Genomic DNA, 27,997 nt, shown 5'->3' with positions numbered 1-27,997 from the left:
CATTATGAGGTCTCTGAAGTACTTCTCTCGGATGTTCTTTACCTGCAAACATCCCCAAGTCTATCTCCAGTTATTGCCCTCTCCGGCTACAGGCAGAATTTTCATGAATATAAGGTTAAACCGCCTAGACATCTTGGAAGTTAAAGGGGCATGGATGGGTATTCCGCCTGAAGGCAGGACCTGTAGAATCTATTTTATGTGCAAACAATTGAGTAAGATGGACCTGTCTTGACTTATTGCCCAACCATGAGACTGGTATATGGATGTTACTTGACTAATTATGTTGAAAATCTGGAATTTATTACAAGTGAACTATTGTGGTTAAGGTGTTTGTTGGGCTACAGTCGTGGCCTAACCATTGCCATTACACAGGTCTGGAAAAGTGTCAACAGCTACCTGGTGAAATTTGAAGAAGTACAACTGTTATCAGATCTTTCATGTATCTCCTTTTGGCAGGGTTGATCAGTCTACTTATTTGCTTTTTTGTTTGTTAATTTATTATATTGTATTTTGGAAATTTTTAGAGTGTAACATTTCCTGTTTAAAATGTAAAACATTCTTGTTACTGTTAAATTAGCTGAATTTCTTATTTATTTTTACTATGTATGAATTTTAATTTTATTATGTCTTTCTCTGATGATACCGTACTTTTAGGAGATTCCCTGTCTCCATTATTATTAGTTGGCCACTGTTTTAAGTTCCCTTGTTGCTTAGTTTGTTCAACAATGGAATAATGCTCATCCGTCTCAACACAAGTCACACTTTCAGTTGTCGTTTTCGCTAAAGATAAGGTTCTTCTGGATAAACCCTTTCCTTTTTCATACTGCTCTTTTATTTCCTCAGTAAAGCTTTACCAAGTTCATTTTAACCTTTGTCAAATGTTTTACCCTATTATTGTTGCTTACTGATGGACGAGATGGACGATTAACCACAAGATTGTCACCCCCACCTCTTCATGTAATGCAAGTATAGAATCCTCAGCGTACATCATTGCTGCCTCTTGGTCAGACACAGTAGGAATTACTACACAATTTTTCTCAATTCTGCCATCCACATTTCCACCAGGCACCCTTCCAATGGCTGTGTAGGTTAGCGCCTCTAATTGACCAACATCCTCTTTTAATTATTTCTGTTCCTTGCAAATGGAACTACATAAGGTAAAGCGGGCTTTTAATACTTTTATCTGCTCAGGTTCATGTGTAATGTCGTCTTCAGAATAATTAGTAGACTAATACGAATCCTCATCTATGGGGGAGGAGGTGTAAGCCTTTTCATCAATTTTCCCAAGATCAGGTGATCTTTCCAAATTTGTTAAAGGTAACTAAGACCCTATAATATTATTGACTGGTTTATATCTCTGTCTCATTATATACAGAGGTAACCTCTTTTCAAATTTAGAACCAAATTAAGCAACCCATTATTATCTATGGGATTGGGATCAGGTATTTTAGTTATTTCATTCACTTCCACCAATCCCGCAATATGCTGTGTTCCAACATTTGATATGGCTTGTGATGGAGTCGAAGGCTGAACACTCGATGGCTTTAGGTAGGTTGTAATTTTATCTTGCGCTAGATGGGTCTCGCCTCTTTTATCCCAGACAGCCTCCACCGAATCCACTGCAGCCCCAATCGTTTGTAGCTTGGAGTTTCTATCATTAACGGTTATTTTATTTAATTAATTGCCTTGTTACCCTTGGTCGTGCCTCTGGCCCTCTTGCAAGCCACTTTTACGGAGCTATGCAATTGATATTTTTTGCTAACTGCTGGCATCAAAACGCTACAGGCTTACCAGTATAGAACCACTGAATGATATCTATTACGATATACTGAAAAAAGCAGCCTCGGAGTGTAAAATCTAGTATTAACCGCCATACGGACAAACAGACTCAGCAGTGCACTCCGTTTTCTGGTGGGAAGGGCGTGGCACAGAATAATACAGTGGTACGGTATGAAAATCACTCCAATATATTATATTTCAAAGATGATCCACAAATGTCCAGAGGAGTCCTGTAGAGATATCGCGAGAGCCCGCACTCTCCCGAGATCTCGCCGCAAACCCAAGCTCCGCCCCCGCGCGCTTCGCGCGCACTATGGGACGAGCGAAGGACGCGATAAGGTGCGTCCTGCCGAGCCCTCCCATAAAGTGGGCCCGCGGCTCGCAAATCTTGGACACGGACATCAAGGCTGCACTCTCCCAGCCACGTTAGGCCGTTGGCCTCCATTACTGAGACATGCACGTTGCGTGCATTCTGCATGAAACCTATGAGAGAATAAACACAGCGTTACAAGCCCAGCGACTCCTGTCTTCATTGTAAGCATTTTACTACATAAATTGGCGACGAGGATCACCACCAGAACTCAGAGGAGCATGCAAGGAGCAACGCCACCGCCACCCTTTCTCCAAACTCCAGGTAGGCCTGCCATCCCATGGCCACAATGGCAGCCCCTATTCACGACATATGTGGAGGCTCTAGGAGGGGCAGGGTTCTCAGCGGCAAGGCGCAGGGCCATGCTACTAAATGCCTTGGGAGTTGAAGGACAAAGAATATTCGAGAGTCTCATCCCGATACCGGTGGCTGGCGACAATGACGATGTTTTCAAGGAGGCGGTCAGGAGAATCATAAAAAGGTTTGCCAGTAAAGAGAACACAGTGCTCCATAGGATGCGGTTTTACACTCGAAGGCAAGAAATGTCTGAACCAGTTGACGATTACGTCACCAAGCTGAGGGAACTAGCGGCGCTGTGTAGTTTTGGCAACAATGCGGAGAGCCTCATATGTGACATGTTGGTCGTCCACACTAACAGTCGGAAAGTCCAAGATAAGTTCATTGTTGAAAAGGAACTGCAGTTGGAGAAAGCGATTGAGATCGCCAGAGCAGTCGAGGAAACGGCGGGAAGACGAAAGGAGCTTACTGGGGCCCAGAGTTCCGCTGAAATACAAACAGTGGGTTTCCATGCAAAAAGAGAGAAGGGAGAGGGAACAGGAAAGAACCCCTCAAGTGTCACAGGTGCACCAGCACGAAACACCTGGCGTTCGACAGGGAGTGCCCAGCCAGAGACAAGGAGTGCTCCATTTGTAAACTCATTGGCCATTTCTCTATTGTGTGTCGGTGGAGGAACAAGAAAGTCTCCAGCCTTAATGCAGATCGTAATAAGGAGAAAGAATCTTCCTCAGAAGATGAAGGAAGACCAATAGTCATCATGGTGAACAGCACAAGAGCAAGGAGAGAGAAACCTCACTGCATGATCAAGATCCATGGCATGGAAACAAGGGTCATGGCAGACTCAGGTTCGGATCTAACGATCATTCCCCTTCGCACTTATAAGGACATGGTGGGAAAAGAAAAGGTGCAAGTGTTAATGACGAGGCATAAACCCACTGTGTTTGGAGGGGTGTCAGTCGAACTGTTAGGATACATCAAGGCCAAAGTAGAATTCAAAGGAAGGGAAACCACAACCAGGGTCTACTTCAGTCACGAAGGTCCAGCAGTGCTAGGGTGGGACGACCAAGAAAAGCTGAAAATCAGACTGGATCCCAGCACCGAAGATCAGGTCCTGTCGGTCAGGGTGACGAGCGGACCTGTCGTCAAAAGCGACTACCCAACACTTTTCTCGGAGGAGCCGGGGCACATCAAGGGTTTTCTGCACAAAATAGTGCTCAAAAGGAATGCGGTCCCTGTAAAGCACCGAGTGAGGCCAGTACCAGCCACGGCAAGGGACATCCTTAGAAGTCAGTTGGAAAAGATGAAAATGGAGGGGGTCATCAAAGAAATCGAAGCATCTGAATGGCTGAGCCCCATCGTGCTTATAAAGAAACCCCAATCACAGGAACTCAGAGTGTGCATAGATCTGCGCAGTTTAAACTTGGAAGTCATCACAGATAACTACCCTCTTCCAAGCATAAATGAACTCATTCTGTTAATGAAAGAAGCCAGAATATTTTCAAAAGTGGACATGAGGAATGCATACCACCAACTACAGCTACATGAAGAGTCGTAACCCCTCACGGCATTCATCACTCCATTTGGCACATACCAATTCACCAAAATGCCATTCGGGTTGTCATCAGCAGCATGGGTCTTCCAACGCATGATGGATGTCTCGCTAAGGAAAGTTAAAAACGTGGTGTACTTCCAGGATGACATCCTCGTGTATGTGGAGGATGAGCAAACGCACGACGCCACGTTAAGAATTGTCCTAAACAAGCTACAAGAAGCAGGGGTGCGGTTACGTCATGAAAAATGCTTGTTCAGAGTGAAAGAAGTTAAATACTTAGCGTATAAGATTTCAGAAAAAGGTATCAGTCCCAAACAGAATCTCATGCAAGCAATCATTAAAGCACCGGAACCAAACAGCAAAGAGGAAGTAAGGTCATTTCTGGGGCTGGCTGAGTACTATGCGAAGTTCATACCGAAGTTTTCCGAGACCACGGCACCCCTCCGCGATGTACTCAAAAAGGGCTCGGAATTTGTATGGCAAGAACCCCAAAAGACGGCGATGGAGAATATAAAGCAGCATATCATAGATGCACCAAGCCTTCAACCATTTAATCAGGCGTGGGTAACAGTCGTCACCACCGACGCCAGTGCTTATGGACTGGGAGCAGTGCTAACACAAAAGAAAGGTGACACGGAACATGTTGTGGCCTTTGCTTCGAAGGCATTATCGGAGGCGGAACAGAACTATTCCACCATAGAAAAAGAAATGTTGGCCTGCGCATGGGCAGTGGAACATTTCAGGACATACGTATGGGGCACCAAATTCAAGTTGGTGACTGATCATAAGCCCTTTATCCATATGCTCAGCCCGGGTGGCACAAAAGTATCCACACCCAGATTAGCATGCATTGCAGCCAAGCTGCAAGAGTACACGTTTGAGATCCAGCATATCTCAGGCTGGAAAAATTCACAAGCTGACTGCATGTCGAGACTGCCGGAGGGCAAGGATAAAGCCACCACGTTCCTTCATGGAGAATGCATAGTTGCATCCATCATGGACTTGAGAGCGCCAGATTCCCTGGAACTCGGTGAGAGACACTGGGAAGAGGAAGATGAGAAAGACCCCACCATGGCCAAGATTCGCAAATGGACCAAGGAAGGTTGGCCAAGTGAAAAGGCGTTGCCCGAGGGCATGAGACCCTATTGGAAGGTGTCAGACGAGCTATCTGAAACGGAGGGGATAATTATGAAATCAGATCAGATTATTCCCCCCACATGAATGAGCAGTATCATTCTATGTAGAGCCCACACATGCCACTTGGGAAACACGATGACCCGTCGCAGAGTGAGAGAGGCCTACTGGTGGCCATCCATGGACCAGGAAATTCGATCCATGATAGAACGTTGCCATGAATGCCTCAATAGCGACAAGAGACTTAAGGTCCGCCAAGCACCCCTAATACCCACGGAAATTCCAGAGGCTGTGTGGTCAAAGGTTGGCATTGACTTCATAGGGCCTTTGGAAGCAATGGCACCTGAACACCGGTACGGCATAGTACTGGTTGATTACCTATCCAAGTGGGTGGAGGCCGCGTTTGTCCCGAACATAACTACGGCAACCGTTATAGAAGTACTTTCAGAAATTTTTCAGAGGGAAGGCCTCCCCAAGGAAGTGGTTACAGACAACTGGGTGCAACTAGTCTCAAAAGACATGGAGGAATTCTTAAAAAGAAATCGCATTAAACAAAAGAAAGCGGCCCTATATCACCCCCAGGCCAACGGGCTTGTAGAGGGGGCCAACAGGTTCATAAAAGGCGCCATCCAATTGGCAACGGCTTCGGGCATGGACCCGCTCAAAACTACCAAGGAGGCCATAGCGGCCCACAGCCTCACTCCAAATGGGATCACCCAAATATCCCCGTTCAAAATGTTGAGAGGGAGGAGTGCGGCATCCACGCTGATTCCACCATGGTTGTCGAAAATACGAGAAGATGAAGCGGTGGACATGGCAGAAGTAGTCTGGAGAATCGAAAGCAAAAAGACACGCATGAAATCATGGAGTGATCGGAGAAGAAGAACCAAGCAAGCGTCCGACATAGGAAAAGGAGACTTGGTTAAAATCCGGTTACCGAAGAAAGATCAGGTCACGGGGTCTCGGTTTAGCCGACCCATCAAAGTGATTCACAAAGGAGCAAATCATGTTCGCACGGAAGACGGGCAAGCATGGAATCTCGAAAGAGTGGCACTATACCAGAAGACTCGAGGAAGAGCGAGGACTCCGGAGAGATCACGAACGGAAACCGAAAGAGACTACGGAGCAGGTGAAGAACGAGAACTAGGAGGAGACGACAGAGAGAGGGCAGAAACCGAGGTCGAACCGGAAGCACTGAGTGCAGATCCCGATCAGGAGCAAGAGGAGGATTGCACCAGAACTGATGATCGGCCCAGAAGAGAACACAGAAGACCGGTGAGATACAATGACTGTTTTACAGTGATTTCGCTGTGCATTGAAAAGGGGAGATGTGTAGAGATATCGCGAGAGCCCGCGCTCTCGCGAGATCTCGCCGCAAACCCAAGCTCCGCGCGCTTCGCGCGCACTACGGGACGAGCGAAGGGCGCGATAAGGTGCGTCCTGCCGAGCCCTCCCATAAAGTGGGCCCGCGGCTCGCAAATCTTGGACACGGACATCAAGGCTGCACTCTCCCAGCCACGTTAGGCCCGTTGGCCTCCATTACTGAGACACGCACGTTGCGTGCATTCTGCATGAAACCTATGAGAGAATAAACACAACGTTACAAGCCCAGCGACTCCCGTCTTCATTGTAAGCATTTTACTACAAGTCCCCACAGCCAAACAGCACTCAGTGGTGCACAATAATGATTACTGGTAGTTTGTCGAGCCATTATTCATTCAGTGATTCCACCACACTTGTTTCATTTCAAGCTTCTTTTCTCTCCGGGAGTGTTTATTTGTTTAAACTAATGGTCTGTCCCACAATGCCCAGTACTTTAAATTATTTAAACTTGGCAGTTTGCATGCACCCTAAAACGGATTATGAGTTTAATTTTCTTGTTACCGTTCTGGCCGCGTGTATTTGTAAGGGAGTCTAGGCTGCGGTATCCATTGTGGAGCATCTGTTTCTTACATAAAAAGATGTCTTGAAACTGAGCAAAACTCCCATTTTAAAAAAGACACAAAACTAGGGTGCACAAAGTCTACTCGCCACCTCGCAGAATCGGGTAGATTTTTATGAAGGGCGAGTACCATTTGCAGGGGATGTATGAAACTTGTATTTAAGATTTACTTTTTTTGCAGTTAATGGCAAATGAAGGTTTCACTTGCTGGCCTCTGGGTGGCAGCAGTGTACCAAACAAAGTGGGTTTGTAGTGACATGCACCATTTTATAGAAAGCGCATTTACATTTTTTGTCATCTTTTGCTATGGGTCGAGTGCGTTTCAATTAGGTTGAGTAGGTAAACTAAGTTGCTCGACATGAAGGTCTAACGGAAAGAATTGGCAAGGCCTGACACATCTTGCTAATGTCTTCAGAGGTATACAAAAATGCCGTATTGATGCTCATTTTATGTCTTGGGTACAAATAACATCTGGTGTCATTAAACCTATTAGTGCAACATTGCTAATCAAATGGGTTTGTTTGCTAATCAAGAATATTTTAATTAGCACACTCTGCTAATCAATTTCTGAAAACGAATGTATGCCTTGGACTGGAGATGGGGTAGATGCATACAATGGTACCATGATGTTACCAATTTTAGGTAAAAAAATGGTATGTAAATGTACTGCTGTCTACATTTGTTTTATGTGGGTTATCTCTATAAATGCAATGAAAGAATCATTGTTTGAATGGGAACGGTTAATTATTGTCTTCTTTATATAACAATTTCTTCCCATCCTTAAGACCTCTTCCTTGCCTTGCTGAGCATGTCTGAAAGGTGATTGACCCCGCCTCTACCCCTCCCTGCCTAGGCCTTACTGGGTTTTTTGAATCATTGGTTTATCAATTGTTCTGTGGCTCACACTAAATAAACCTGATCACCATTTCCTTTCAGCCGGGTCAATGGCATGACACCAGTAGAAGGGCGGAAATCGTTTGTGGTCATGTCATAGAGGATGAATCACATTTTAGCAAGCTATTGAAGTTAAACTGTGCCATGTCCTGCTATAATGTTAACAGTGTCTCAGTTACTTATTTCAATATCTTGCTTGCAGGCTCCTCATTTATTGCACATGCGAGGTGGGGTGAAAATAGGAGATGTTGCTGTGCAGGACAGTATTCTAAGTGATGGCCTCAATGATGCCTTCTACAAGTACCACATGGGTGTAACAGGTAAGCGGTGAAATAGTTATGGATGTTGTCATGAAACAAGGTAACATATATATAGGATATGACTAAAGTCGTGAGTGCTGTGGGAACATACTGAATTCAAGGTATGTGGAAAATCTGCACGACTGTTGCTGTACCAGCTTTCATTAATTTTTCACCCGTTAGTGTTGTGCAACATAATGCTTTTTTGGATGTTGATGTACCTTTTGCATTGGGTATGTGCAAGTGTTATTTAATTTAGGAACCAATGTATTAAACCTGAATTACATTAAAAGTGTATATTTTATTTTGGGTGTGGCAAACAGAAGCCCACAGTAAAGTAATAAAGATCCAGTATCGAATGACTTGACCTGTTGCTCATAGACTGCTTATTTGTATGTGCATGCTTGCTGGAGGTTATATTTTTAATCGGTGGTCTGCCTTTCTTTCGTTTTGTAGCCGAAAATGTAGCTAAGCAGTGGAAGGTTAGCAGAGAGGACCAGGACAAGCTTGCTGTGAAGTCCCAGAACCGAACAGAAGATGCGCAGAAATCGGGTTACTTTGACAAAGAAATTGTGCCCGTCACTGTGCCTTCCAGAAAAGGTGTGTATCTTGGACTTTAAGCTTGGAAATTCCAACTTAACATCCTGAGTGAAGACGTTAGTAAGGAATTTGGGCACTTAATGCCTGGGAATGCCCCACCCCATGGGTGCAAAGGCTATTTGCACTCATCTGTAGGTGGCGGTTGGTGAGATGCTAGGTGGACCTTGGTTTAAAAGTTAAAAAAGGCAGAGGCTGGAGGACTACTGCATAATACCCCATTACTATGGAGACACAGCATCCCGCAGCCGCTGTTGGTGCTGTGAGGAAGAGGGAAGTGCGTGCCGGTTCCAGTGGTCAGTAAGTGGGCCATTGTGGCTTGCACCTTTGGTAGGACAATGACACCAGGTACCGGTTGGGAAGAGTATGAGTCCACAATGAGAAACGACTTAGCCAAAAATGCTTGGCTTGGCCCAGTTTATCAAGTTTGATATTCCAAGCGAATATCGGGTAGTAGTGCCCAAAATTAGCTTGATTCCGAATCCCAGTTTGTGAAAAAGGAGGGGTGACAAACGTACTCCTGTGGAACACCACATTTCAAGGGAAAAGACTCCAGTCTTAATGAACATTTGTTGCACGTTCACTTAAAAATGCTGACAATGGCAGAGTTGGATCTTGAAGGGGGTTCTGAAAATTGGTGATGTTTTTTCGGGAATTAAAATTTCATGGGTTTCACTGGATTGAAACTGAAGTTTCGTTTGGGGACACGGGAACGTGAAAGATATAGGACACTCGGGAGGTTACTCAAGCACAGATTGTTTGCTTCAATCTCCACTTGAGAAGAGACCTAGTTTATGTACTGCCTTTTACAAACCCCCGCATGGTTTCGACTTTCTTAAAACGGATGCCTGTGAAACCAGCATATGTTGCGCGCTGGGATAAGTTACGTTGTGAGTGGGAAACTGAGTTGCAATGCAAGGTCCGATCCGATCATTGGTATTTGTATCAAGAGCAGGGTATGAAGCAAAGCTGGACTTTAACTTGAAGTTAATACATCAGAAAGTTGTGGTGCGTTTATTTTGGACACGGTACGCATGCATGCGATGGGGCTGATGGATATGTGCTCGGATTGTGGTTTCGAAGTGGGTACTTTGTTATGTTGTGGCGATGTGTGAGGTTGCGTGATTATTGGAAAGAAGTTTTGGATAGAGTGGAGTTGATTATAGGGATGTCATTTCCACGCTTGCCACTGCCAGCGGTGCAGTAATGGAAGAATGGTGTATGTGATCTGGCCCGGGCTAATAAGTTGGATAGATAAGTCATTGGTGGTGGCAATTAAACAAATGCCGGTCTGGAATCTGCAGAAAAAGCCACAGGTTTTATCTAATTTTGAGAAGGTGTTGTTTGATAGAAAGGATATAATAACTTGAAATATGGACTTCTTTTAACGAGTTGTGTGGTTGATTGGGAGTTTGAATATGTGTATGAAAGAGGATTGAGTTTATTTATTGTTAGGTCATTTGTGGTGTATGTGTATGGATGTGTCTCTTTGTGTTTTGTCTTGCGGGGTGTACGTAATCTTTTTGTGGTTTAGTTGTATACAATGGAGGCTTGTTTACTGCTTAGTTGACTATTCCCGAATACAAGGAATTTCAGTTATGGTTTTCTTTAATGTTCATACATCAATGTTCTATACTATGCTGTAACTGATTGGTATGCTATGTTTATGAAAAATGAAATAAATGTATCCAAAAAGAAAAAAAATGCTTTGGACCACCCCAGTGATTGATTACAAATACATGGAACTGGAGTTGGCCACCAGGGGGCGGACGGATGAGTTTGGACTCTGTGTGAGCTCTGCATCCCGAGGTCTCAAAAAGGCTTGAGCCCCCGCTTTGGGACCCCACTCCCCCGAAATCTATGCATGGATGTCGGAATATGCCCCCCCCAGCATTGTGAAAACCAGATCGAAAAGTGAAAACCAGATCGAAAATGGATAAGGACATCCCTACTAATGCAAAGATTTCGTCCTGGCGCTCTGCGCCACACTTGTGAGCTGACAGTGGAAGAGGCCTGGCCCCGAGTGTTCCGATCTGTACCTGGCGGAACCTTGTGGCTGGGGAATCGCCGGTGAAGGAGTCATACACGTCACCCATTCAGGACCTCGACTCCAGGCGTCCCCCATCGACAGAGATACTTGGTTCGGCGCTGGTGGAACAGTCGGTCCCCCTTGGGGCCCATGAGGAGAGGCGGCCTGTGAGGGGACCCGGCCGGGTGAAGGAGTTCTGGGACCATACGGCAGGTGAGCCATCCGATATACCCCGGCCCGGCCTTGTCGCGCAGCACGCCTCCCACCCCCCCCCTATATCAATTGGCCGAGGGGGTGTGGAGACGGGCACGGGCAGAGCGGACTGTGCCCTGACTCCACTGGGAAGGATCCATCGGACGCCACCCTGCCTCGAACTCCGGTTGCAGCCTTATCTCCCCCTCACCCCCTGTCCGTTTTAACCGCACGCCTGCACACTGACTCCAGGGACAAACAGGGCAACAATAAGTGCCTGTGGAGCCTTCGTGGGCACCAATGATGTCCTTAACAATTTGCGGCTGGCACTGCCCGTAATCCCCGCCACAAGAACTGCGTAAATGCCCAGCATTGAGCAGTCGAAGAATACGACCGAGAACTCTTTCTGGCTGCCATACGTTCTGGGCCTGGAGCGGCTCTGCAGGAACAGCCCGCCCCCATTAAATACAACAAGGCCGCGCTGCTCCTTATGTGAGGCCTTGCTACCTCAGAGCTGCAATAGGCAGCTGAAAACATTGAATCAGAAGACTGCTGACCGCACTCTGTTGCACTGAATGACATTGAGGTAGTGCAACGAACACCCTGCATCTGGTGTCACGTGAAGGTCTCTGACCACTAAAAACTGAAGCGCACCCCCCTGGACACTTTACATCATATCGGCAGGAGCAGACACGACGGTGGACCGAAGAGGACTTTTCACTCGCTCGGAATCCGCATTAAGACCGACACCTACAGAGTGCCAATCCCGGCCATCACTGAGAATCCGTGAGACTCGGCTCACGATCCTAAGACACCTGCTCCCCCCTCTAGTCGGAACACATAAGTGCCTTTTTTTTGGTTCAGAGCTATGTCTGTTAGTTTGAAGGTTGGGCCCCCAATTATATGGGGCGTGTGCCCTCTTCCATGTACAAACTCCATTGAAGTAATAAGGCGTACCCTTTGCATCTGGGGAATCGACTCAAGCAACGGAACCCAGCTGACCCAGAGGAAGGACTGTCCTATGGGAACAATAGAAGCGATACTGAAGAGAAGCATCCAAACAAACTGTGTACCGCTGATGAAGCTTGGGCGGGAAACGCATGGACAGAAGGCAAAAACTTACACCATATCAGTTCGACCCTCACTGTATCGACCCGAGCTCTGTCCCAGAACCTGTAATGGCAGCTTCGGGGGCTGAGGTGGCGGCAACAAAAGCTGATGTGGCAGCCCTGCCAACGGAAATGAAGAGCATGAGAGCAGATATAGGTGGGAAGGTCGATAAAATAACACAACGGATCGACAAAATGGAAGAAAGGCTGGAGAAAGTTGAGAATAATCAAACATCGCTTGGCAGACTTGAGGCCCAAATGGACCAGAGGATCTCAGAAATTGAAGCCGGGGAGGAGGAGGAGGAGTTTTGTTTGAGAATGGACGATCTTGAGAACCGGGTGCAACGGAATAACCTGCGTGTTTTCAGCATTCCGGACAGAGAGGGCGAAACAGAGCAAGATTTTAAAAAGACCCTCCACACAATCATGAAAACTCTTTGAGGATGGGTCCATCGACGAACTGAAAATTGAGGCGGGGGCTCACTGGTTAGGTGATTGGTTTAAGACGGGACCGTGTGGGATCCGGTTCCCACTGGTGGTTTGATGCTAGCTGTGTGATGTTAACCGAGGTGGATCGGACGCCACCACAGGGTTGGGTGGTGGGAGACATGATAAAGGGAGGGGGCAGGACAGGAACAATTATATGGAGGAGTACGCAGTATGTCGTCTCAGACGTTACACATGTTGGTCAAAAAACGTAGAGGCTGCGGTGACGGCATCACAAGATGCAATGGAAATATGGTGGTAACTTCCAGTATTAAGTAGAACAAGCGCCTTAGAGTCAGTACACTCCATGTCAAAGGATTGAACTCCCCTACAAAAAGGTCTCTGGTGCTCAGGGAATTTCAAAGATCAGGGGTGGAGGTATTATTTCTCCAGGAAACCAAATACGCAAATGGGGACGAACGTAGTGTCCTTCAACCAAGGGTGGGAACCGAACACCAGGGATCGGGCCCTCTCAAAAAGTCAGGAGTGGGGATACTGATCAGAAAGGGGTTGAATCTAAAAGTCCTCAAGACGTGGGCCGATGTGGAGGGTAGGGCACTTATGGTAGTGGGTACTGTGACTGAAACCACGTTTACCTTTGCAACCTTCTACGCCCCCAACACTGGCCAAGCCAGATTTTTATAGTGGAAAATACCCAAAATAATACTAGAAGCCGTGGGGCATGTAGTGCTTGGTGAGGATTTCAACCACTGGGCAAACACTAGAGAAGACAGACAGACAGGCTGGCAACCCCGATCAGGGTGATCTGGCTGATGGTGGCTGCTCAGCAGTGGCCGAAATGATGCTAACTTATAGGTTACAAGACATTTGGCGAGGATTCCACCCAAATGAAACTGGTTATACCTTCTATTTGGCACCACATGGCACTTTCACCAGAAAAGATCACGTGTATATCTCTGAAGAGTTTGCGGAGATGGCGACTGCCTCAGTGATTGTGCCCACCATCTCCTGGTCGGACCATGATATGGTCACTGCCGACATAAACTTAATAGCCCTCCCGCACAGCAGGTCGAAATGGCGATGTAATGAGTCACTTTGGAAGGAACCTGTCTTCCGAACAGAAATTATATTATAGAAGAATATTTTAAGACGAATGACACGAGAGAGCTTCCAAAGAGAACTGTATGGGAGACGGGGAAGGCAAAATGGCAGAGGATACTGATCAAAGAAGGCGCTAGGAAAAAGAGGGAGAGAGCTCTCATTGAAAACAAGCTGAGGGACGAGATCGCACATCTTGATAGGGCCGCTCGTACGGCCACCGAAGGCAAAGCAGAGAAAATCACAATGGCCAAACAGAAAAGGGAGGAGCTCCGTCTTCTAGAGGATTGCCCACAAATTACCACTCCTTAAACAGAAATATTATAAGAAGGGAGACGAGGCCGATGCCCTTCTAGCAGCTCGATTAAGGGGCCAGGGAGAAGATAGATGGGGAACCGCCATAGATCCGAGGGCAGACACTTGTTAGGTGGGCATAAAGGGAACATCCCATAAGCGTTAGCGCTATTTTATGAGCACTTAAATAGATCAGAAACAACGCAGAATGCAGTGGGAATAGAGGGGTACCTGGGGGAAGTAGAGATGCCGAAACCCACCCGTTAAGAGGCAGACACGATGGACGCCCCAATTACGGCTGAAGAAGTGGAGCGAGCAGTGAAGAGGCTTCCTTTGGAAAAGCCCCAGGGAATGATGGCTACACGGCAGGCCATTACAAGACCTTTCTTTCAGTCCTTCTCCCGTTCCTGGTAGAATTATTCAACGATATACTGGAGATGGGGATAGCACCAGAGTCCTTTTCGAAGCAGTGATCACGGTCATCCCCAAAAAAGGTAGAGACCCAAGCCATTGCGGATCATATCGTCCGATATCTTTGCTTAATATAGATGCAAAGATGTATACGAGGATATTGGCAGCCAGACTAGATATATACATGTCTAGGCTAATGCACTCCGATCAGGTGGGCTTTATACTGGGGCGGCAGGGGGCAGATACGATCTGCAAAACACTACACTTGATTCACGAGGCAAAAAGAATGACCGGAGAACCTGCCCTCCTGTCCGTTGATGCCAAAAAAGCCTTTGACATGGTGGAATGAGGCTTCCTTGAAGCTGTCCTGAACAAGGTTCGACTCTGCGAGAAATTCAAGAGAGGGATGAAGGCGGTGTACTCGTCCCCTAGGGCCTCTGTAGCAGTCAACTCTACTTACTCAAGGTGGTTTACACTGTGTCGAGGAACGAGGCAGGGCTGCCCCCTGTCTGCCATATTATTCGCTCTATCTCTCGAGCATCTAGCACAGGCAATCGGGCCGATCATCTAGTGGAAGGTATGAAAGTAAACAGGAAAGATTATAAGATAGCCTTATATGCTGATGATTTGTTACTACATGTGTCGAACCCATTACTATTGATACCAAGAGCTATACAGTTAATTGAACAATATGGCCGACTGTCCAGCTTTAAAAATAAGTCCAAATCAATCCTGTTCCCCCTGAAGGAACCCACACAAGAGGACACTGATAGATATTCCACACTGGGTCTCACCATTGGGGAAGCGACATTACCATACCTGGGAATAAATCTCACAAGAAATTTAGACACCCTGCGTGACGCCAACTTCCCCACTTTGCTCTCCCAGTTTCATGCTGATTTGGCCAAGTGGCAGAACCTTATGATCTTGTGGATGGGGAGACTTAATGCAATTAAAATGGTGTGCCTTCCGAGATTCCTGTACCCATTCCAGATCCTCCCAATCAAGATGCCAACACTGTACTTTGGTGAGGTGAAGAGGGCCATTCTAAGGTTCCTCTGGCAAGGGAAGCAACCGAGAATAGCCTATGATGTCCTAACTCTTCCTAAGGAGCAGGGTGGAGTGGGGCTACCTGACCTTAGAAAATATTATGTGGCAGTACAGCTACGGATATTAGTCACTCGCATGTGAAACTACATGCATCTCCAGTGGATACACCTTGGTAATTACAACTTTGCTACGGTCACTTTATCGGAATGGCTCTGGGTACCAAGATACAAACTAACCCGCAGAATTAGACACCACCCCATATTGGGGACTATATGTGATATCTAGAGGGAGGGAGTGGAGATGAGCGGTATCAACACATGGCCATCCCCCATGAACCATATTTGGGCACCAGGGATCCGAGACGAGATCCCAGAGCACAGTAGATTCCAACAATGGTTCGAAGCCGGCCTGGAGAGGGCGGGACAGCTATGGCGGGCGGGGAGCTTCCTCACAATTACTGAGCTTCAGAATGAGTTGGGAAAAGGCCCCCTCCCTGTCTTCCACTTCCTGCAACTCAAAGGCATAATGATGAGAGGGCCATGGAAAGAGAAGATTCAGTGAGATCTTACCCCCTTTGAGACTATTCTCAACACTTTCACAGAGATTAAGGGCCTTATATCCATTATGTATAAACCCTAGTGAACGCTGGGAAAGGGTCCATGATTAACTTGAAGAGTAAATGGGAGAAAGATATGAATCTGGAGATAGATCCTGAGTTGTGGGCCAAAATATGTAAGGGTGCCGCACTGGTGTCAATTGCATGCCAATACAAATTACACGCCATCAAGCTACTTCACAGGTGGCAATACAATCCCTATAGGCTATCCAAGATGTATCAAGCGACGAATCCTCTCTGCTGGCGACAATGCAGAGAGCGTACAGATTACTGGCATGTATGGTGGGGATGCCCTCAAATCAAAGTGTACTGGGATGAGGTTCTTGGCTGGATTAGGGATCTTGATGGGATCCAGCGGAAACTAAATACCTGTTTGGGCTGGAAAAGAGTCGTGATGAGTTCAGAAGGGTGACTGGAATAGCGGCGCCCCTCATGCTCGCTGCCCGAGCATGTATCGTATTGCGGTGGAAGAGAAGAAGAGATGGAGTTGGATTTACAACGGGTAATGTGAGTTTGAATTGTAATTGATAAATCCTACATCATCCATTACCTGTATGTTGCTTAACCTGTTTTGCTAAAATCTCAATAAAATTAAATTAAAAAAAAAATACAAGTCGCTGGAAGAGAGTGGGATGATCAAAGGTATCGAGCGTAGCACACAGGTCTAAAAGCATTAATATTCCATCATGTCCTTGATCTACAAATCAATATTGTTGCTAATGTCCTCTATTTTGTTATGTAAAGAATGTTTTCTGTTCATTGCACCATATTTCAGAAGGAGGGACTAGGCCATATGTTGGATGTGGGTTTACTAGCTTGGGTCATATCTGAAATCATTTCTTAGAGTTGAGTGGCATAGAATTCCTTTTTTTTCATCTGAAGGTGCTTGTACTATTTCTGCTTGTACAGTAATTAACAATTCAGTTTAGAGGCAGAGTTCTTGCGCCGTTTGCTCTCAAGTCATCACATTTATATGTTTAAGCTCCCCACTTGCGGTGAATAGATTCCTTTAAGCTTGGACGCTTTGTGCTGGTTTGGTTTTTAAGGGGGCTATTTATTCAACTGAGGTGCTGAAGATTTTGCTATGAAAAGAAGTCAGCTGATGGACATTAGAGGTGAAAGAAATATTTGTGGGAGCAAATTGAATGAGTAGGGAAATGTTTCCTGACTCGGCTCACGGTTGTCCCTATATGTGACTGAGGAGTTTAAAGATGTGTTAGAAATTGAGGTACCTAGAAGTGTGAAAGATAGTACAAAATGATCAGACCATGAAATATTTTGGTAAGTAATATTTGTGATCTTTTAGTTGCGCTGTAATATCCAGTCAAATGTTTGCCCTTTTTTGTGAGAGGGCAATGTAACAAATCGTTTGAAACAGACTAGCCACTGCATCACTACAGTTTGCTGCTAGTGTATCTTCTGGGTCCTTATCACCCAGATTAAAATATCTTTAAACTAATATTTGACTATTAGGTTTGATTAAAGACAGTAAATAAAACTTATAATAATTAGCTGGTAACGTTTTTAGGGGCCCTGCAGGCCGATGGATTACTACCACAAGATGTGGTAGGAGGGGTATGCTATGGTAAGCTACATTGTGCTCTCTCATACATTGAGGCCTCCATTTGCCATTGCGCGAGGCCTCCCTCGCACGCAGCTCCTCTGACATGCCCAAACCCCTCCTGGTGCAAATTAGACTAAGACCCCCATAACAAGGCAAAGGGACACGTCAGGCCTTCTCTTCTCTTTGCTCTCTACAAGTATAGCATTAGCACTATTTATGGTAGATAACAGTTGGGTTTCTGCAAATGCAGCGTATCCATATTATAACACAATGTACCTGAAAGGCTTTGTCACAAGTTAGCTGATGAGTTATTGCCAAATGTCTGCAATGTAATGCCATTTCCACCCACCATTGTGAAAATGCTATAATATATTAGTGATTGCTTATGATATGACAACTGCTGGGACACTTGTCCTTGTGTATTTCTCTGCTCACCAGCTGATAACTCTATGCTGTTTATTTTATATATAAAACAAGAAACTTGGTTTCCCATCAGTCGGGTGTCTCGTCTCCTTATTGCTGCATGCTGAGGTGACCCTTGGCAAGGGGCCAACCTTGGCTACCACAACATCAGTAGCAATGTTTTTTTCTCTATTAATTTCACACTGTGTAGTCTGCAACGTTCTATATGATTGTCAGGAGCCGCAATTAATATGTTTGAAAGAATAACCATTTGGGAAGATAAAGCTGTGGGAGGGGGCTGAATAACCTGTGTAGAGGAACACCAGTGCATAGTATTATCTGTCATGAAGTCTTCAAGTGAAGATTGTAACGTCTTTGGTTAGCAAATACATTGTTTTGGAAGTTAGTTTCCCATTCAGGTTTTGGGATTTCATTTTTTTATTTCTTCTTGTGGTGCTTGGTCCGCTTAACAACCACAACAACATTGAATCTGCCCTTTCATTGGTGTTGTGTAGCATTTCCCCGCCTCAAACCGTTCTAGCATGTCTTGCTTTTCAGCAGTTGCTTTTAGGCAGCCCTTAACAGTTGCCATTCATTTCTCTGTGTGGGACATGCTTTATTTCAACCAAAAGTTCAGATTGTATTGAAACCATGGGGTTTTGGATCTCCTTCATCAACCCTTTTCATTACCCTATTGCAGAGATCTCGATCTTGTAGCTCTCCAGATATTTTGGGCTGAAACACACACTATCCCTCACTATCGACTTTGCTGCCTAGGTCTGATGGGAGTTGTAGTCCAAAACATCTGGAGAGCCAATGGACACCTGCCCTATTGGGACAGAGTAGGTTACATAAACAAAACTCCCTATCCCAGAGTAAACTGCCTGAGCGGGCTCCAGTCCTGAAGTGTGGTCGGGGATCAACTTAAACCCAAAATAGAACCTCCCACAATGTTTCCGATACGCTCTTCTTGGAATTGTAAAGCCTGCTGTAAAGTCCTTCTGTAATTTGACACACTTACTGAATTAAATGCTTGACTACTGATTGCATCTTGTGTGTTGAATGAGTTCTACAGTTTTAATGCCGAAATGATGGTGGCGTTATGATTACTTTCATGTCAGAGGATGAATGCCATGTCCAAACCCCATCACCAGCCGGAACAGTTGATCATAAACTGATCAAATTGGGATTGTATTCCACTTGTCACTTTGGCTGGTCTTTGAATCTACTTCAAACTAAAGAAAAATTAATGATATGGTACCGTCCAATAGACAAAGCAAATGCTGGACAATGCAGATTTTGTATAGGAGCTAATGCCCAAGAAACTTTAAAGCATTTGCCAGTTTACTGTTCTGGGTTTTAACCTGTAAGAAAACCTATACTGGGTGATTATCTATTCTCAGACTCCTGATTAAGTAGAGAAACCTTATGGCAAAGATGTATGTGGGGAAGGAGTGAATCTCTAACCCTTGCCTTAACTTCATTTATTAAGTTCTTAGAAGGTAAACTGCTTGACAAAAAACTAAATTACTATAATGTCGACTACAATGAGACAAGAGAAGATCTTTAGTTAGTTCTTAAAAAATAAAAAACTGTATTTTTACACCTCTTGAAAATGATGAAAATATGTATTAGGAAAGGGATTGTGTCCTCCGACGTAATCCTTATCTTGGATATCTCTTTCCAGATTCGCTGGCCTCGGACATTTTTTCTCTCAAGAGGGCGCTGCGCGTCGACGTCCGCCGAGTCGATGTCCCTCGACAGCCGCCGTATCGACGTCATCCTGCCTATAAAGGCCGCGCGCAGCGTCCGTTGCTCAGTTCCGTTTTTCCGCGCTTACTCAGTGCCTCGGAATATCGTTGCTCAGTTTCGTAGATATATTATTCCATTTTCCTCGAGATTATCGATCCATACTCGTTGGCTTCCTCGTCTGAACCGACAACCCCTCGGTCCGGCTTTAAAAAATGCCGAGACTGTGGAAAAAAGAGGTCGCTAACGGACCCTCACAGGGTCTGTCTGTGGTGTTTGGGAGCTGAACACCATTGTTCGGAGTGTGAGGACTGTATGTCCATGACAGCTAAGGCCCTGAAGGAGCGTAGGGGGAAGCTGGAAAAAGGTAAGACTTCTAAAGCTTCTTCTTCCTCGACGAAGTCGAGACATTCGTCTCCTCGTCACCATTCGCGCTCCAGGTCTCGAAGCGGGTCCCATCACTCCTCGAGATCGAAGCACTCGAAAAGGAGACGCCGAAGATCCCCTTCTTCGTCCTCCTCTTCCTCTGTTTCACCTAAGAGAATCCCTTGCCCCACGAAGCATAGTTTCCGGGCTGAATGGGAGGAATTCCGAAAAAATATGATGAGCGTCTTCGAGAAAGCGGCCTCGACCCCCCTCGAAGACTGCCGAGAGCGATGCTCTGGTCGAAAGACCCAAAGGTCCAAAACGCTGCGAGTCGCAGCACCCGGCGAAGGAAGCTTCTCGAACGCGTCACAAACCCTCGAGTAAAGCAAAGACCTCGAATCCTTCTTCGAAGGTTCTGTCGACGCCGAGGTCGGTGTCTTGGATGCCGTTGTCGAAGGGACCTTCGATACACGGGTCTGTCGACTCGACGCCATCCTCAACACCGACGTCGACGCCAAGGAAAGTCACGGTTGCGGCGCACCCAGTGGCTATTCCCAGGTCTTCGATGTCGTCGAGATTGTCGATATCCTCGAGCAGAATTCCGATTCTATCGAAGACCTCAAGGCCTCCACCTTTGTTTTCGACGCCACTTTGGAAGCCTTCGACGTCTGCGTCGACGACATCGACGTTTTCGAGGCCGATTACGACAAGTTTGGCACCCTCTGCCTTGGAGATGGGTTTCACACCCTTTGTGAGCTCAGACCAATTGAGAACAATGTCTTCAATTATGGAAGAGGGAGAACTGTCTGATCAAGAAGAGCCATTTGAGTTGCAGGGATCTGCAACGCCAGTTCAAGAGGAGTTATCCTCAGAGGAACGCAGATTAAAGGAACTCCATGATTCCTTACATGAGGCAAGTGGTTTAGACACTTCCCCAGAGGTGGAGTTCGCTAGGCCAGACCCGGGGGAGCATGCTGAAACCCCTTATAGAGCCTTAATGGCCAGGATTACAGAATTTATGGGGTGGTCAACACCTTCACCGGCTTTCCAACAGGATGACCTTACGGATATTCTTGATAAAGGTCCACAGGAGGATCCTGTAGTACCTTTTCATAAAGCTCTTCAAAGAAAAATAATGACGAACTGGGAAACCCCAGATGTCGTCCCGGCAGTAAATAAAAAACTGTCTGCAAAATACAGGGTATCTTCTGCAGACCCTGAGTTTTTGTCCAAACACCCATCCCCAGAAAGTCTGGTGGTACAGGCAGCATCTTCTACTGACATCAAGACTGCTTACCCTACCGTCCCACAGGACAGGGACGATAAGAAATACGATGCTATGGCTAAGAAAGTCTTTTCGGCATGTAGCATGGCGTTAAAATCTATTAATGCTACTTGCACCCTTGCTAGATTTAGCCATACACTTTGGGAGTGTGCTTCTACAGCGGCTGAATGCATCCCGGAGGGAGAAGAAAGGGAGGCGTTCCTAAATATCATAAGGGACGGTAAAGACGCTATGTGCGAATCCCTCCAGATGGGCATTGACTCGGCTGACAGTATCAGCAGAGCAATGGCGGCAAGTACAACAACCAGGAGATTTGTTTGGTTGAGAAATTCTGGTTTTGCCCCAGATATGCAAGCCAGGCTCTTGAACATGCCATTAGATGGCTCTTCTTTGTTTGGGAAAACGGTGGATGACAGTTGAGAAAAACTGCAAACATCAAAGGCAGCAGCAAAATCCCTAGGCGCTGCAATCCGTCAGACACCTTTTCGTCCGACAGGAACCTCTGCGAGAGGCAAGTCATTTCGCTTCTACTCCGCATTCGGAAGAGGTAGAGGACGACCGGCTCAAAGAGGACAAAGAAGAACTACCCGAGGTGGACGGGGTATATATTCAAAAGCCGCAGCAACAGCAGGTGCCTCTTTACCATCAGCAACTGCATCAGCCGCCCCAAAACCACTCTGAGGACTTCCCTCACAAGACACCTGTAGGAGGCAGGTTAACTCAACATCTGGCGGAATGGCAGGCCATCACGTCAGATGCTTGGGCATTGGAGACAGTTGCACAAGGTTACTGCCTGCCTCTCCTACGCATACCTCAGAGTCATCCACCGGGGATCAGCTCTCAGAGCTCCAGATCTGCTCCTCTTGCAAGAAATTTTAGACCTGTTAGAGAAAGGTGCCATAGAACCGGTACCTGTAGCGGAGAGGAACAAGGTACTCCCCTTACTTTCTCATTCCAAAGAAAGACGGAGGACTGAGACCCATCCTGGACTTGCGGGAGTTGAACAAATTCCTCAGGAAAGACAAATTCAAGATGGTAACTCTCTCTCAGATCCATCAGGATGCTTATTTCCATGTGCCAATCCATCTCAAACACAGGAAATACCTGAGGTTCGAAATTGGCAACTCTCATCAATTTCGAGTTCTGCCATTTGGGCTGACCTCCGCCCGAGGGTCTTCACCAAGTTAATGTCGGTAGCAGCTGCAAGTCTAAGGAGGGAAGGGATTCACGTCTACTTCTACCTGGACGACTGGTTGATCAGAGCTGTATCTTCGGAACAAGCTCAGATCCAGCAAGATTATGTTTGCCACTCTCTTCACAGACAGGGCTTCTCCCTCAATTTAAAGAAGTCACAAATGATACCATCGCAGAGACTCCAGTTTATCGGAGCGATCCTGGACACTTCCCTGGGAAAAGCCTCGCCACCAGAGGTGAGGGCTCAAGATATTCTACAGATGGTCACCAAGTTTCAAAATGCCCAACGTCTCCCAGCCTTCGACTTTTTGAGGTTGCTAGGCCTCATGGCATCCTGCATTTTCCTAGTGCCAGAGGCTCGCCTGAGAATGAGATCTCTCTAGTGGGCACTGAGAACTCAGTGGTAACAATTCTCAGGGAGAATGACAGATCTTCTTCAGGTTCCCGACAGGGTGGCTCGAGACCTTCAGTGGTGGGCCTGTCAGGAGAACATTCTGAAAGGAGAGCAGTTTTGGCAACCTTGGCCGGAGATAACAGTCACTGATGCCTCACTTACGGGGTGGGGAGCCCACGCCAACGACTTGACCATCAGCGGTCGTTGGTCCAGACTACATATCAACCTGTTAGAGCTGAGGGCCATCAGACTTGCGCTGAAGGCTTTTCTGCCATCTGTACAAGGAAAGAATGTCCTGATAATGACGGACAACACAGTGGCCATGCATTACCTCAACAAAAGAGGAGGCATAGGATCACTACCATTGTGTAGAGAGGCGATGCAGCGCTGGTTTTGGACAATCCAAGAAGGAATCTCTCTATCGGCAGTTCACCTAGCTGGAGATGAGAACTTGACAGCGGACGCTCTGAGCAGGCAGAGCACAGTCTCCCACGAGTGGGAACTAGCTCAGGAAGTCCTTCAAGAGATCTTCGCCCTTTGGCGAACCCCTCAGGTGGATCTGTTCGCCACCAGTGTCAACAGGAAGTGCAATCTGTTCAAGGGAATTTCCCCCGAGAGGAGCTCTGGGAGACGCGTTCATAGTGGACTGGGAGTTTTCACTCCTGTACGCGTTTCCACCAGTCCCTGTCATTCCTCAAATAATCAGGAGGTTGAGAAGATTCCGGAAAACCATGATCCTAATTGCCCCGGATTGGGCCTGGAGAACGTGGTACCCGGACCTTCTAGACTTGTCCATCTGCCCTCCAATTCGGCTTCCACTCAGAGAGAATCTGCTCTCACAGAAGGGAGGTCAGGTTCTCCATCCAGACATCAAAACCCTCAACCTTCACGCTTGGCTTCTGAAAGGCTGAGGTACAAGGATTGGGACCTCCCTGATGACGTGATGGAGGTGTTGCTTTCGGCAAGAAGGCCAGCAACAAAATCTTTATACTGCTGCTGTTGGAATAGATTTTGCAGCTGGTGTAGGGAAAAGAATATCAATCCCTTTTCATGTGGTACACCAATGGTTTTGTCCTTCCTACTTTATTTACCGAATTCAGGCCTTCAAGTTGGCACCATCAAGGGCTATCTCGCAGCGCTATCCATCTTTAAGCGCACTGCGGAAGAACCATCCTATTTCAAGTTACCCTTGGTAATACAGTTTCTTAAAGGGGTTAACTAACGTTTATCCCCCAAGACCATTCCAGGTTCCCCTATGGGATTTAAATTTAGTCCTAACTTTCCTGATGGGCACACCTTTCGAACCACTCCACTCTTGTTCGTTAAGGTTTCTTACCCTTAAGATGTTTTATTAGTAGCATTTACGTCTGCTAGAAGGGTGAGTGAGTTACAAGCTCTTTCTTGTAAACCCCCTCATACAATCTTTCACAAAGACAAAGTTGTTCTGCAAGTGAAGCCTAATTTCCTCCCAAAGGTGGTTTCTGAAATTCATATCACACAGAAGATTACCCTGCCATCTTTCTATCCTCCTCTGCATCCGGGGAAAGAGGAAGAGAGGTTACACAGGCTGGACCCAAGAAGGGCTTTAAGTTTTTACATTAGTAGACTGGCTAGGATAAGACAAGCAGACCAGCTGTTTGTAGGCTACGCAGGTCACAAGCTGGGGCTACCGATAACTAAGCAGACCATTTCAAGGTGGATTATTTTAGCCATTTTGGAATGTTATAAAACTGGCAGGAAAAGAGCCCCCTCAAAATCTTAGGGCTCATTCGACCAGAGGTATCGCAGCTTCATCGGCTCTCAAAAGAGTGCCGGTTCGGGACATATGTGCGGATGCCACATGGTCGTCCGTCCATACCTTTACATGGTTTTGCAACTTGGATTTCTCCTCCAGTCAGGAAACTAGGTTTGGAAGGGCGGTATTGCACTCTATTCATCAATAAGAGGAAGCATGAAGTCAGTACTCCCACCTCCAATAACAGAATTCTGCTATGGGAGCCTATCTAAGATAAGGAATACGTCGGAGGACACAATCCCTTCGAAGAACAAGTTACTTCTTACCTTGTAACGTTCTTTCGATGGGATGTTCCTCCGACGTATTCCTTATCGACCCTCCCATCTATCCCCGCAGTACTACTTCCCTTGTTGTTGCAGCTTACGCTCCTTCAGGGTGATTAGTCTAGTCCAGAAAGAATTATTGTGGGCTACAAAACGGAACTGAGCAACAGACACTGCGCGCGGCCTTTATCGTCAGGATGACGTTGACGTCGATATGGCGGCTGTCGAGGGACATCGACTGGACGGTCTTCGACGCGCAGCGCCCTCTAGAGAGAAAAAATTTCCGAGGCCAGCGAAGCTGGAAAGAGATATCTAAGATAAGGAATACGTCGGAGGAACATCCCATCGAAAGAACGTTACAAGGTAAGAAGTAACTTGTTCTTCTCCAGCATGGGGTCTGGCATGGATTCACGTTCTCATGAATATTCCCCGTCGTCAGGCTGGGAATCCTCTGTAAAGAAAAAATCAGTTTCAGTTTTGTTTCTGAACTGTCTTTCTCCTAATAACCAATCACTGGTCTCTGGGTCATACTGCCCCCAGGCAATGACTGCCTTCTACCTAAACCCCTCCGCTGGCAGCCATCCTCAGATTTTTTTACCGCACGTTCAAGTGTTGGGAGTCCGTGTGCTATAGCTCTCGTGCTTTTACTGCGTTTTGCGATTTTTCAAAGAGTTTAATCTAATTTTTTCAGTTAATCGAGCCTCATTCTCCACCGTTTCTACTTCTGATCAACGGGGACCCGTTTCTGAATTTTATACGCCCCTCAAGGGCGAAGTTTTCGTCGAGTTTCGCTTCTTGGAGGATTCCAGAAGATCTTTGAGGCCTACCCCACGTGGACATGGCCCAGGACAAAGGAAACACGACGACCGGAGCCAAGCTGTTCAGGAGCTGCCCTGGATGCGGATTGCAGAATGTCTTGAAGGAGGACGAGCATTCTAGATGCCTCTACTGCCTTCACGAAGACAAAACGCATGTGGAGGACTGTGCGTTTTGCAAGAACATGTCGGAGCGGACTATGAAGGATCGGCGTATCCGCCTCACCAACTGGCTGGAAGGGAAGAGCCCAGCGGTAGGTGAGAAGAAGAAGGCCAAGCTGTCTTCTAAGTCCTTTAAGGGCGCTCCGGCGACGGGGGACCAACAAAAGGCAAAACACTGCGAGTCCATGGGCACCGGGAGCGCCGATCGGTCAGGCTCCTCGGCTGCCAGGCAGGGCGCACTTTCACCGACGCCATCAACCACGAGCCAACGCTCTGGCTCGGGGAAGAGGAAATCAGAGAACCTGGGTAAGCTTCGGGAGAAGTCCCGGCCGATCCCGACGGAGACAGCCGAGAGGGAGCGAGGCGGTGACCCTCCCCCCAAGGTGAAGGCCTCGAGCACGTCCAAAGTCGTGAAGGCCTTGACTCACCCGGCTGATGCCTCTATTGAAACAATCGTTGTGGCCCTGGCGAAACCTGTGGAGGCGACCACGGGGCCCAGAGTTTCCCTGCCACCGCGGAGGGAATCCTCTTTTCAACCCATCGATAAGACCCCAGTGAAAACCCCGGTGGAAAAAGAGGGGAGGGTGGCCATCACGGACACAGATACAGCCTGAGGAGGCGCTGGCTGGAGTCGCGAAGATCCTGAACTGAAGGTTCGAGAGGTCCGGTCCCACGGGAGGGATCCCGACAAGGTGGACGAAGAAAGCGACGGTGGTGCCGACGAGGGGCTCATGGAGGAGGATTCCACTCCCCAACCATTGCGCCCGTCGCAGCCGACACCTGGGCCACAGGACAACTTGAGAGCAATCTTGATGGCGATCCAGGCCTTGTGTACGGAGATAAGGACAAGGTTGCCCTTACCTCCAACGGACGATCCAGCGGAGCCTGGACGGTCGGGAAGTCCTCTAAGCAAGCGGAGGAGAGCTCTTCCAGCTCTGCCCAGAAGAACAGAAGAAGGAAGGGTTCCTCTATTAACGGCGTGAGGGCAAATTGCTTGATGACATCTGGGACGGGGGGCTTTCGCTCCTGAAGAACCCGTCTACGACTCCTGCCAAGAGAGACCGGTATGAGAAGAGTACCGAGTCCCGGATTCCGCCCCCATGTGCCTTAGGGCGCAGCCGACCCCGGATTCGGTCGTCTCGGCGGCGGCCCAGAAGAAAGCGGCAGGGGCGACGGCTTCAACTTCGACCTCCCTGCCGTACGGCGAGGGGAAGAAACTGGACGCCATGGGATGACGGGTCATCTCGTCGGCGGCAACGTCGATCAAAGCGGCCAACGCCCTCGTGATTGTGGCCCGCTACGACAGGGAGCTGTGGTTTAAGATCGCTCCTCTGCTGGACTTCCTCCTGGACGACAAGAGGGCTGAGGCCCTGGAGATCCTGCAGGAAGGCGAGGTGGCGTCGGACCACGCCATAACGGTGGCCATGGACATTGCTGACACCAGTTTCCGCCAGATGGGCAACAGGGTTTGCCTTCGCCGGCGTGGTTGGCTTAAAGCAACCGATTTCCGCCAGGACGTGCAAACCAGAGTTTTGGACATGCCTTTCGACGGGAACAACCTTTTTGGCAAGACAGTGGACGAGTCACTGCAAGTCATCAAGGCCGACACGGAGACTGCCCGGGGCTTGGGAGTTTTGCAGCAACGACGGCCGCCCTTTCGGAACTCCGGAGGCAAGCAAGGTTCCTCCAAAGGATTCGGTGGCGGCTCCTCGACGTACTGCCAGGCGGCCCGCTCCTCATCGCAGGAGGCCTACAGAGGATGCAGAAAGTCGGGAGGATCTCGTCGTCGCCAAGGAGGCCAAGGCGGCAAGGCCGCTGCCAAGCAGGACTGAACCGGCCGTAGCGTCGGGCCCCCCCACCTGAGCACCCCGGTGGGAGGCCGGTTGGCGAAGTTAGTC

The 27,997-nt window shown here is 47.4% G+C and overlaps 1 protein-coding gene across 1 annotated transcript in view; it reads left to right on the top strand.

Annotated features, from left to right (window-relative positions):
- Positions 1-27,997, top strand: part of ACAT2 (acetyl-CoA acetyltransferase 2) — a 521,847-nt gene that overhangs the window by 262,303 nt on the left and 231,547 nt on the right. Inside the window, exons 4-5 of the mRNA XM_069606820.1 lie at positions 8,171-8,288; positions 8,724-8,867. Of these exons, the coding sequence (XP_069462921.1) occupies positions 8,171-8,288; positions 8,724-8,867 (262 nt within the window). The remainder of the gene's footprint in view (positions 1-8,170; positions 8,289-8,723; positions 8,868-27,997) is intronic.

This window comes from Ambystoma mexicanum, chromosome 4p (genome assembly GCF_040938575.1).
Source record: "Ambystoma mexicanum isolate Mex_15411 chromosome 4p, UKY_AmexF1_1, whole genome shotgun sequence".
NCBI classification, from domain to species: Eukaryota; Metazoa; Chordata; class Amphibia; order Caudata; family Ambystomatidae; genus Ambystoma; species Ambystoma mexicanum.
Note: the sequence above shows the minus strand (reverse complement) of the source record. Positions and strands in the feature narration are given on the sequence as shown.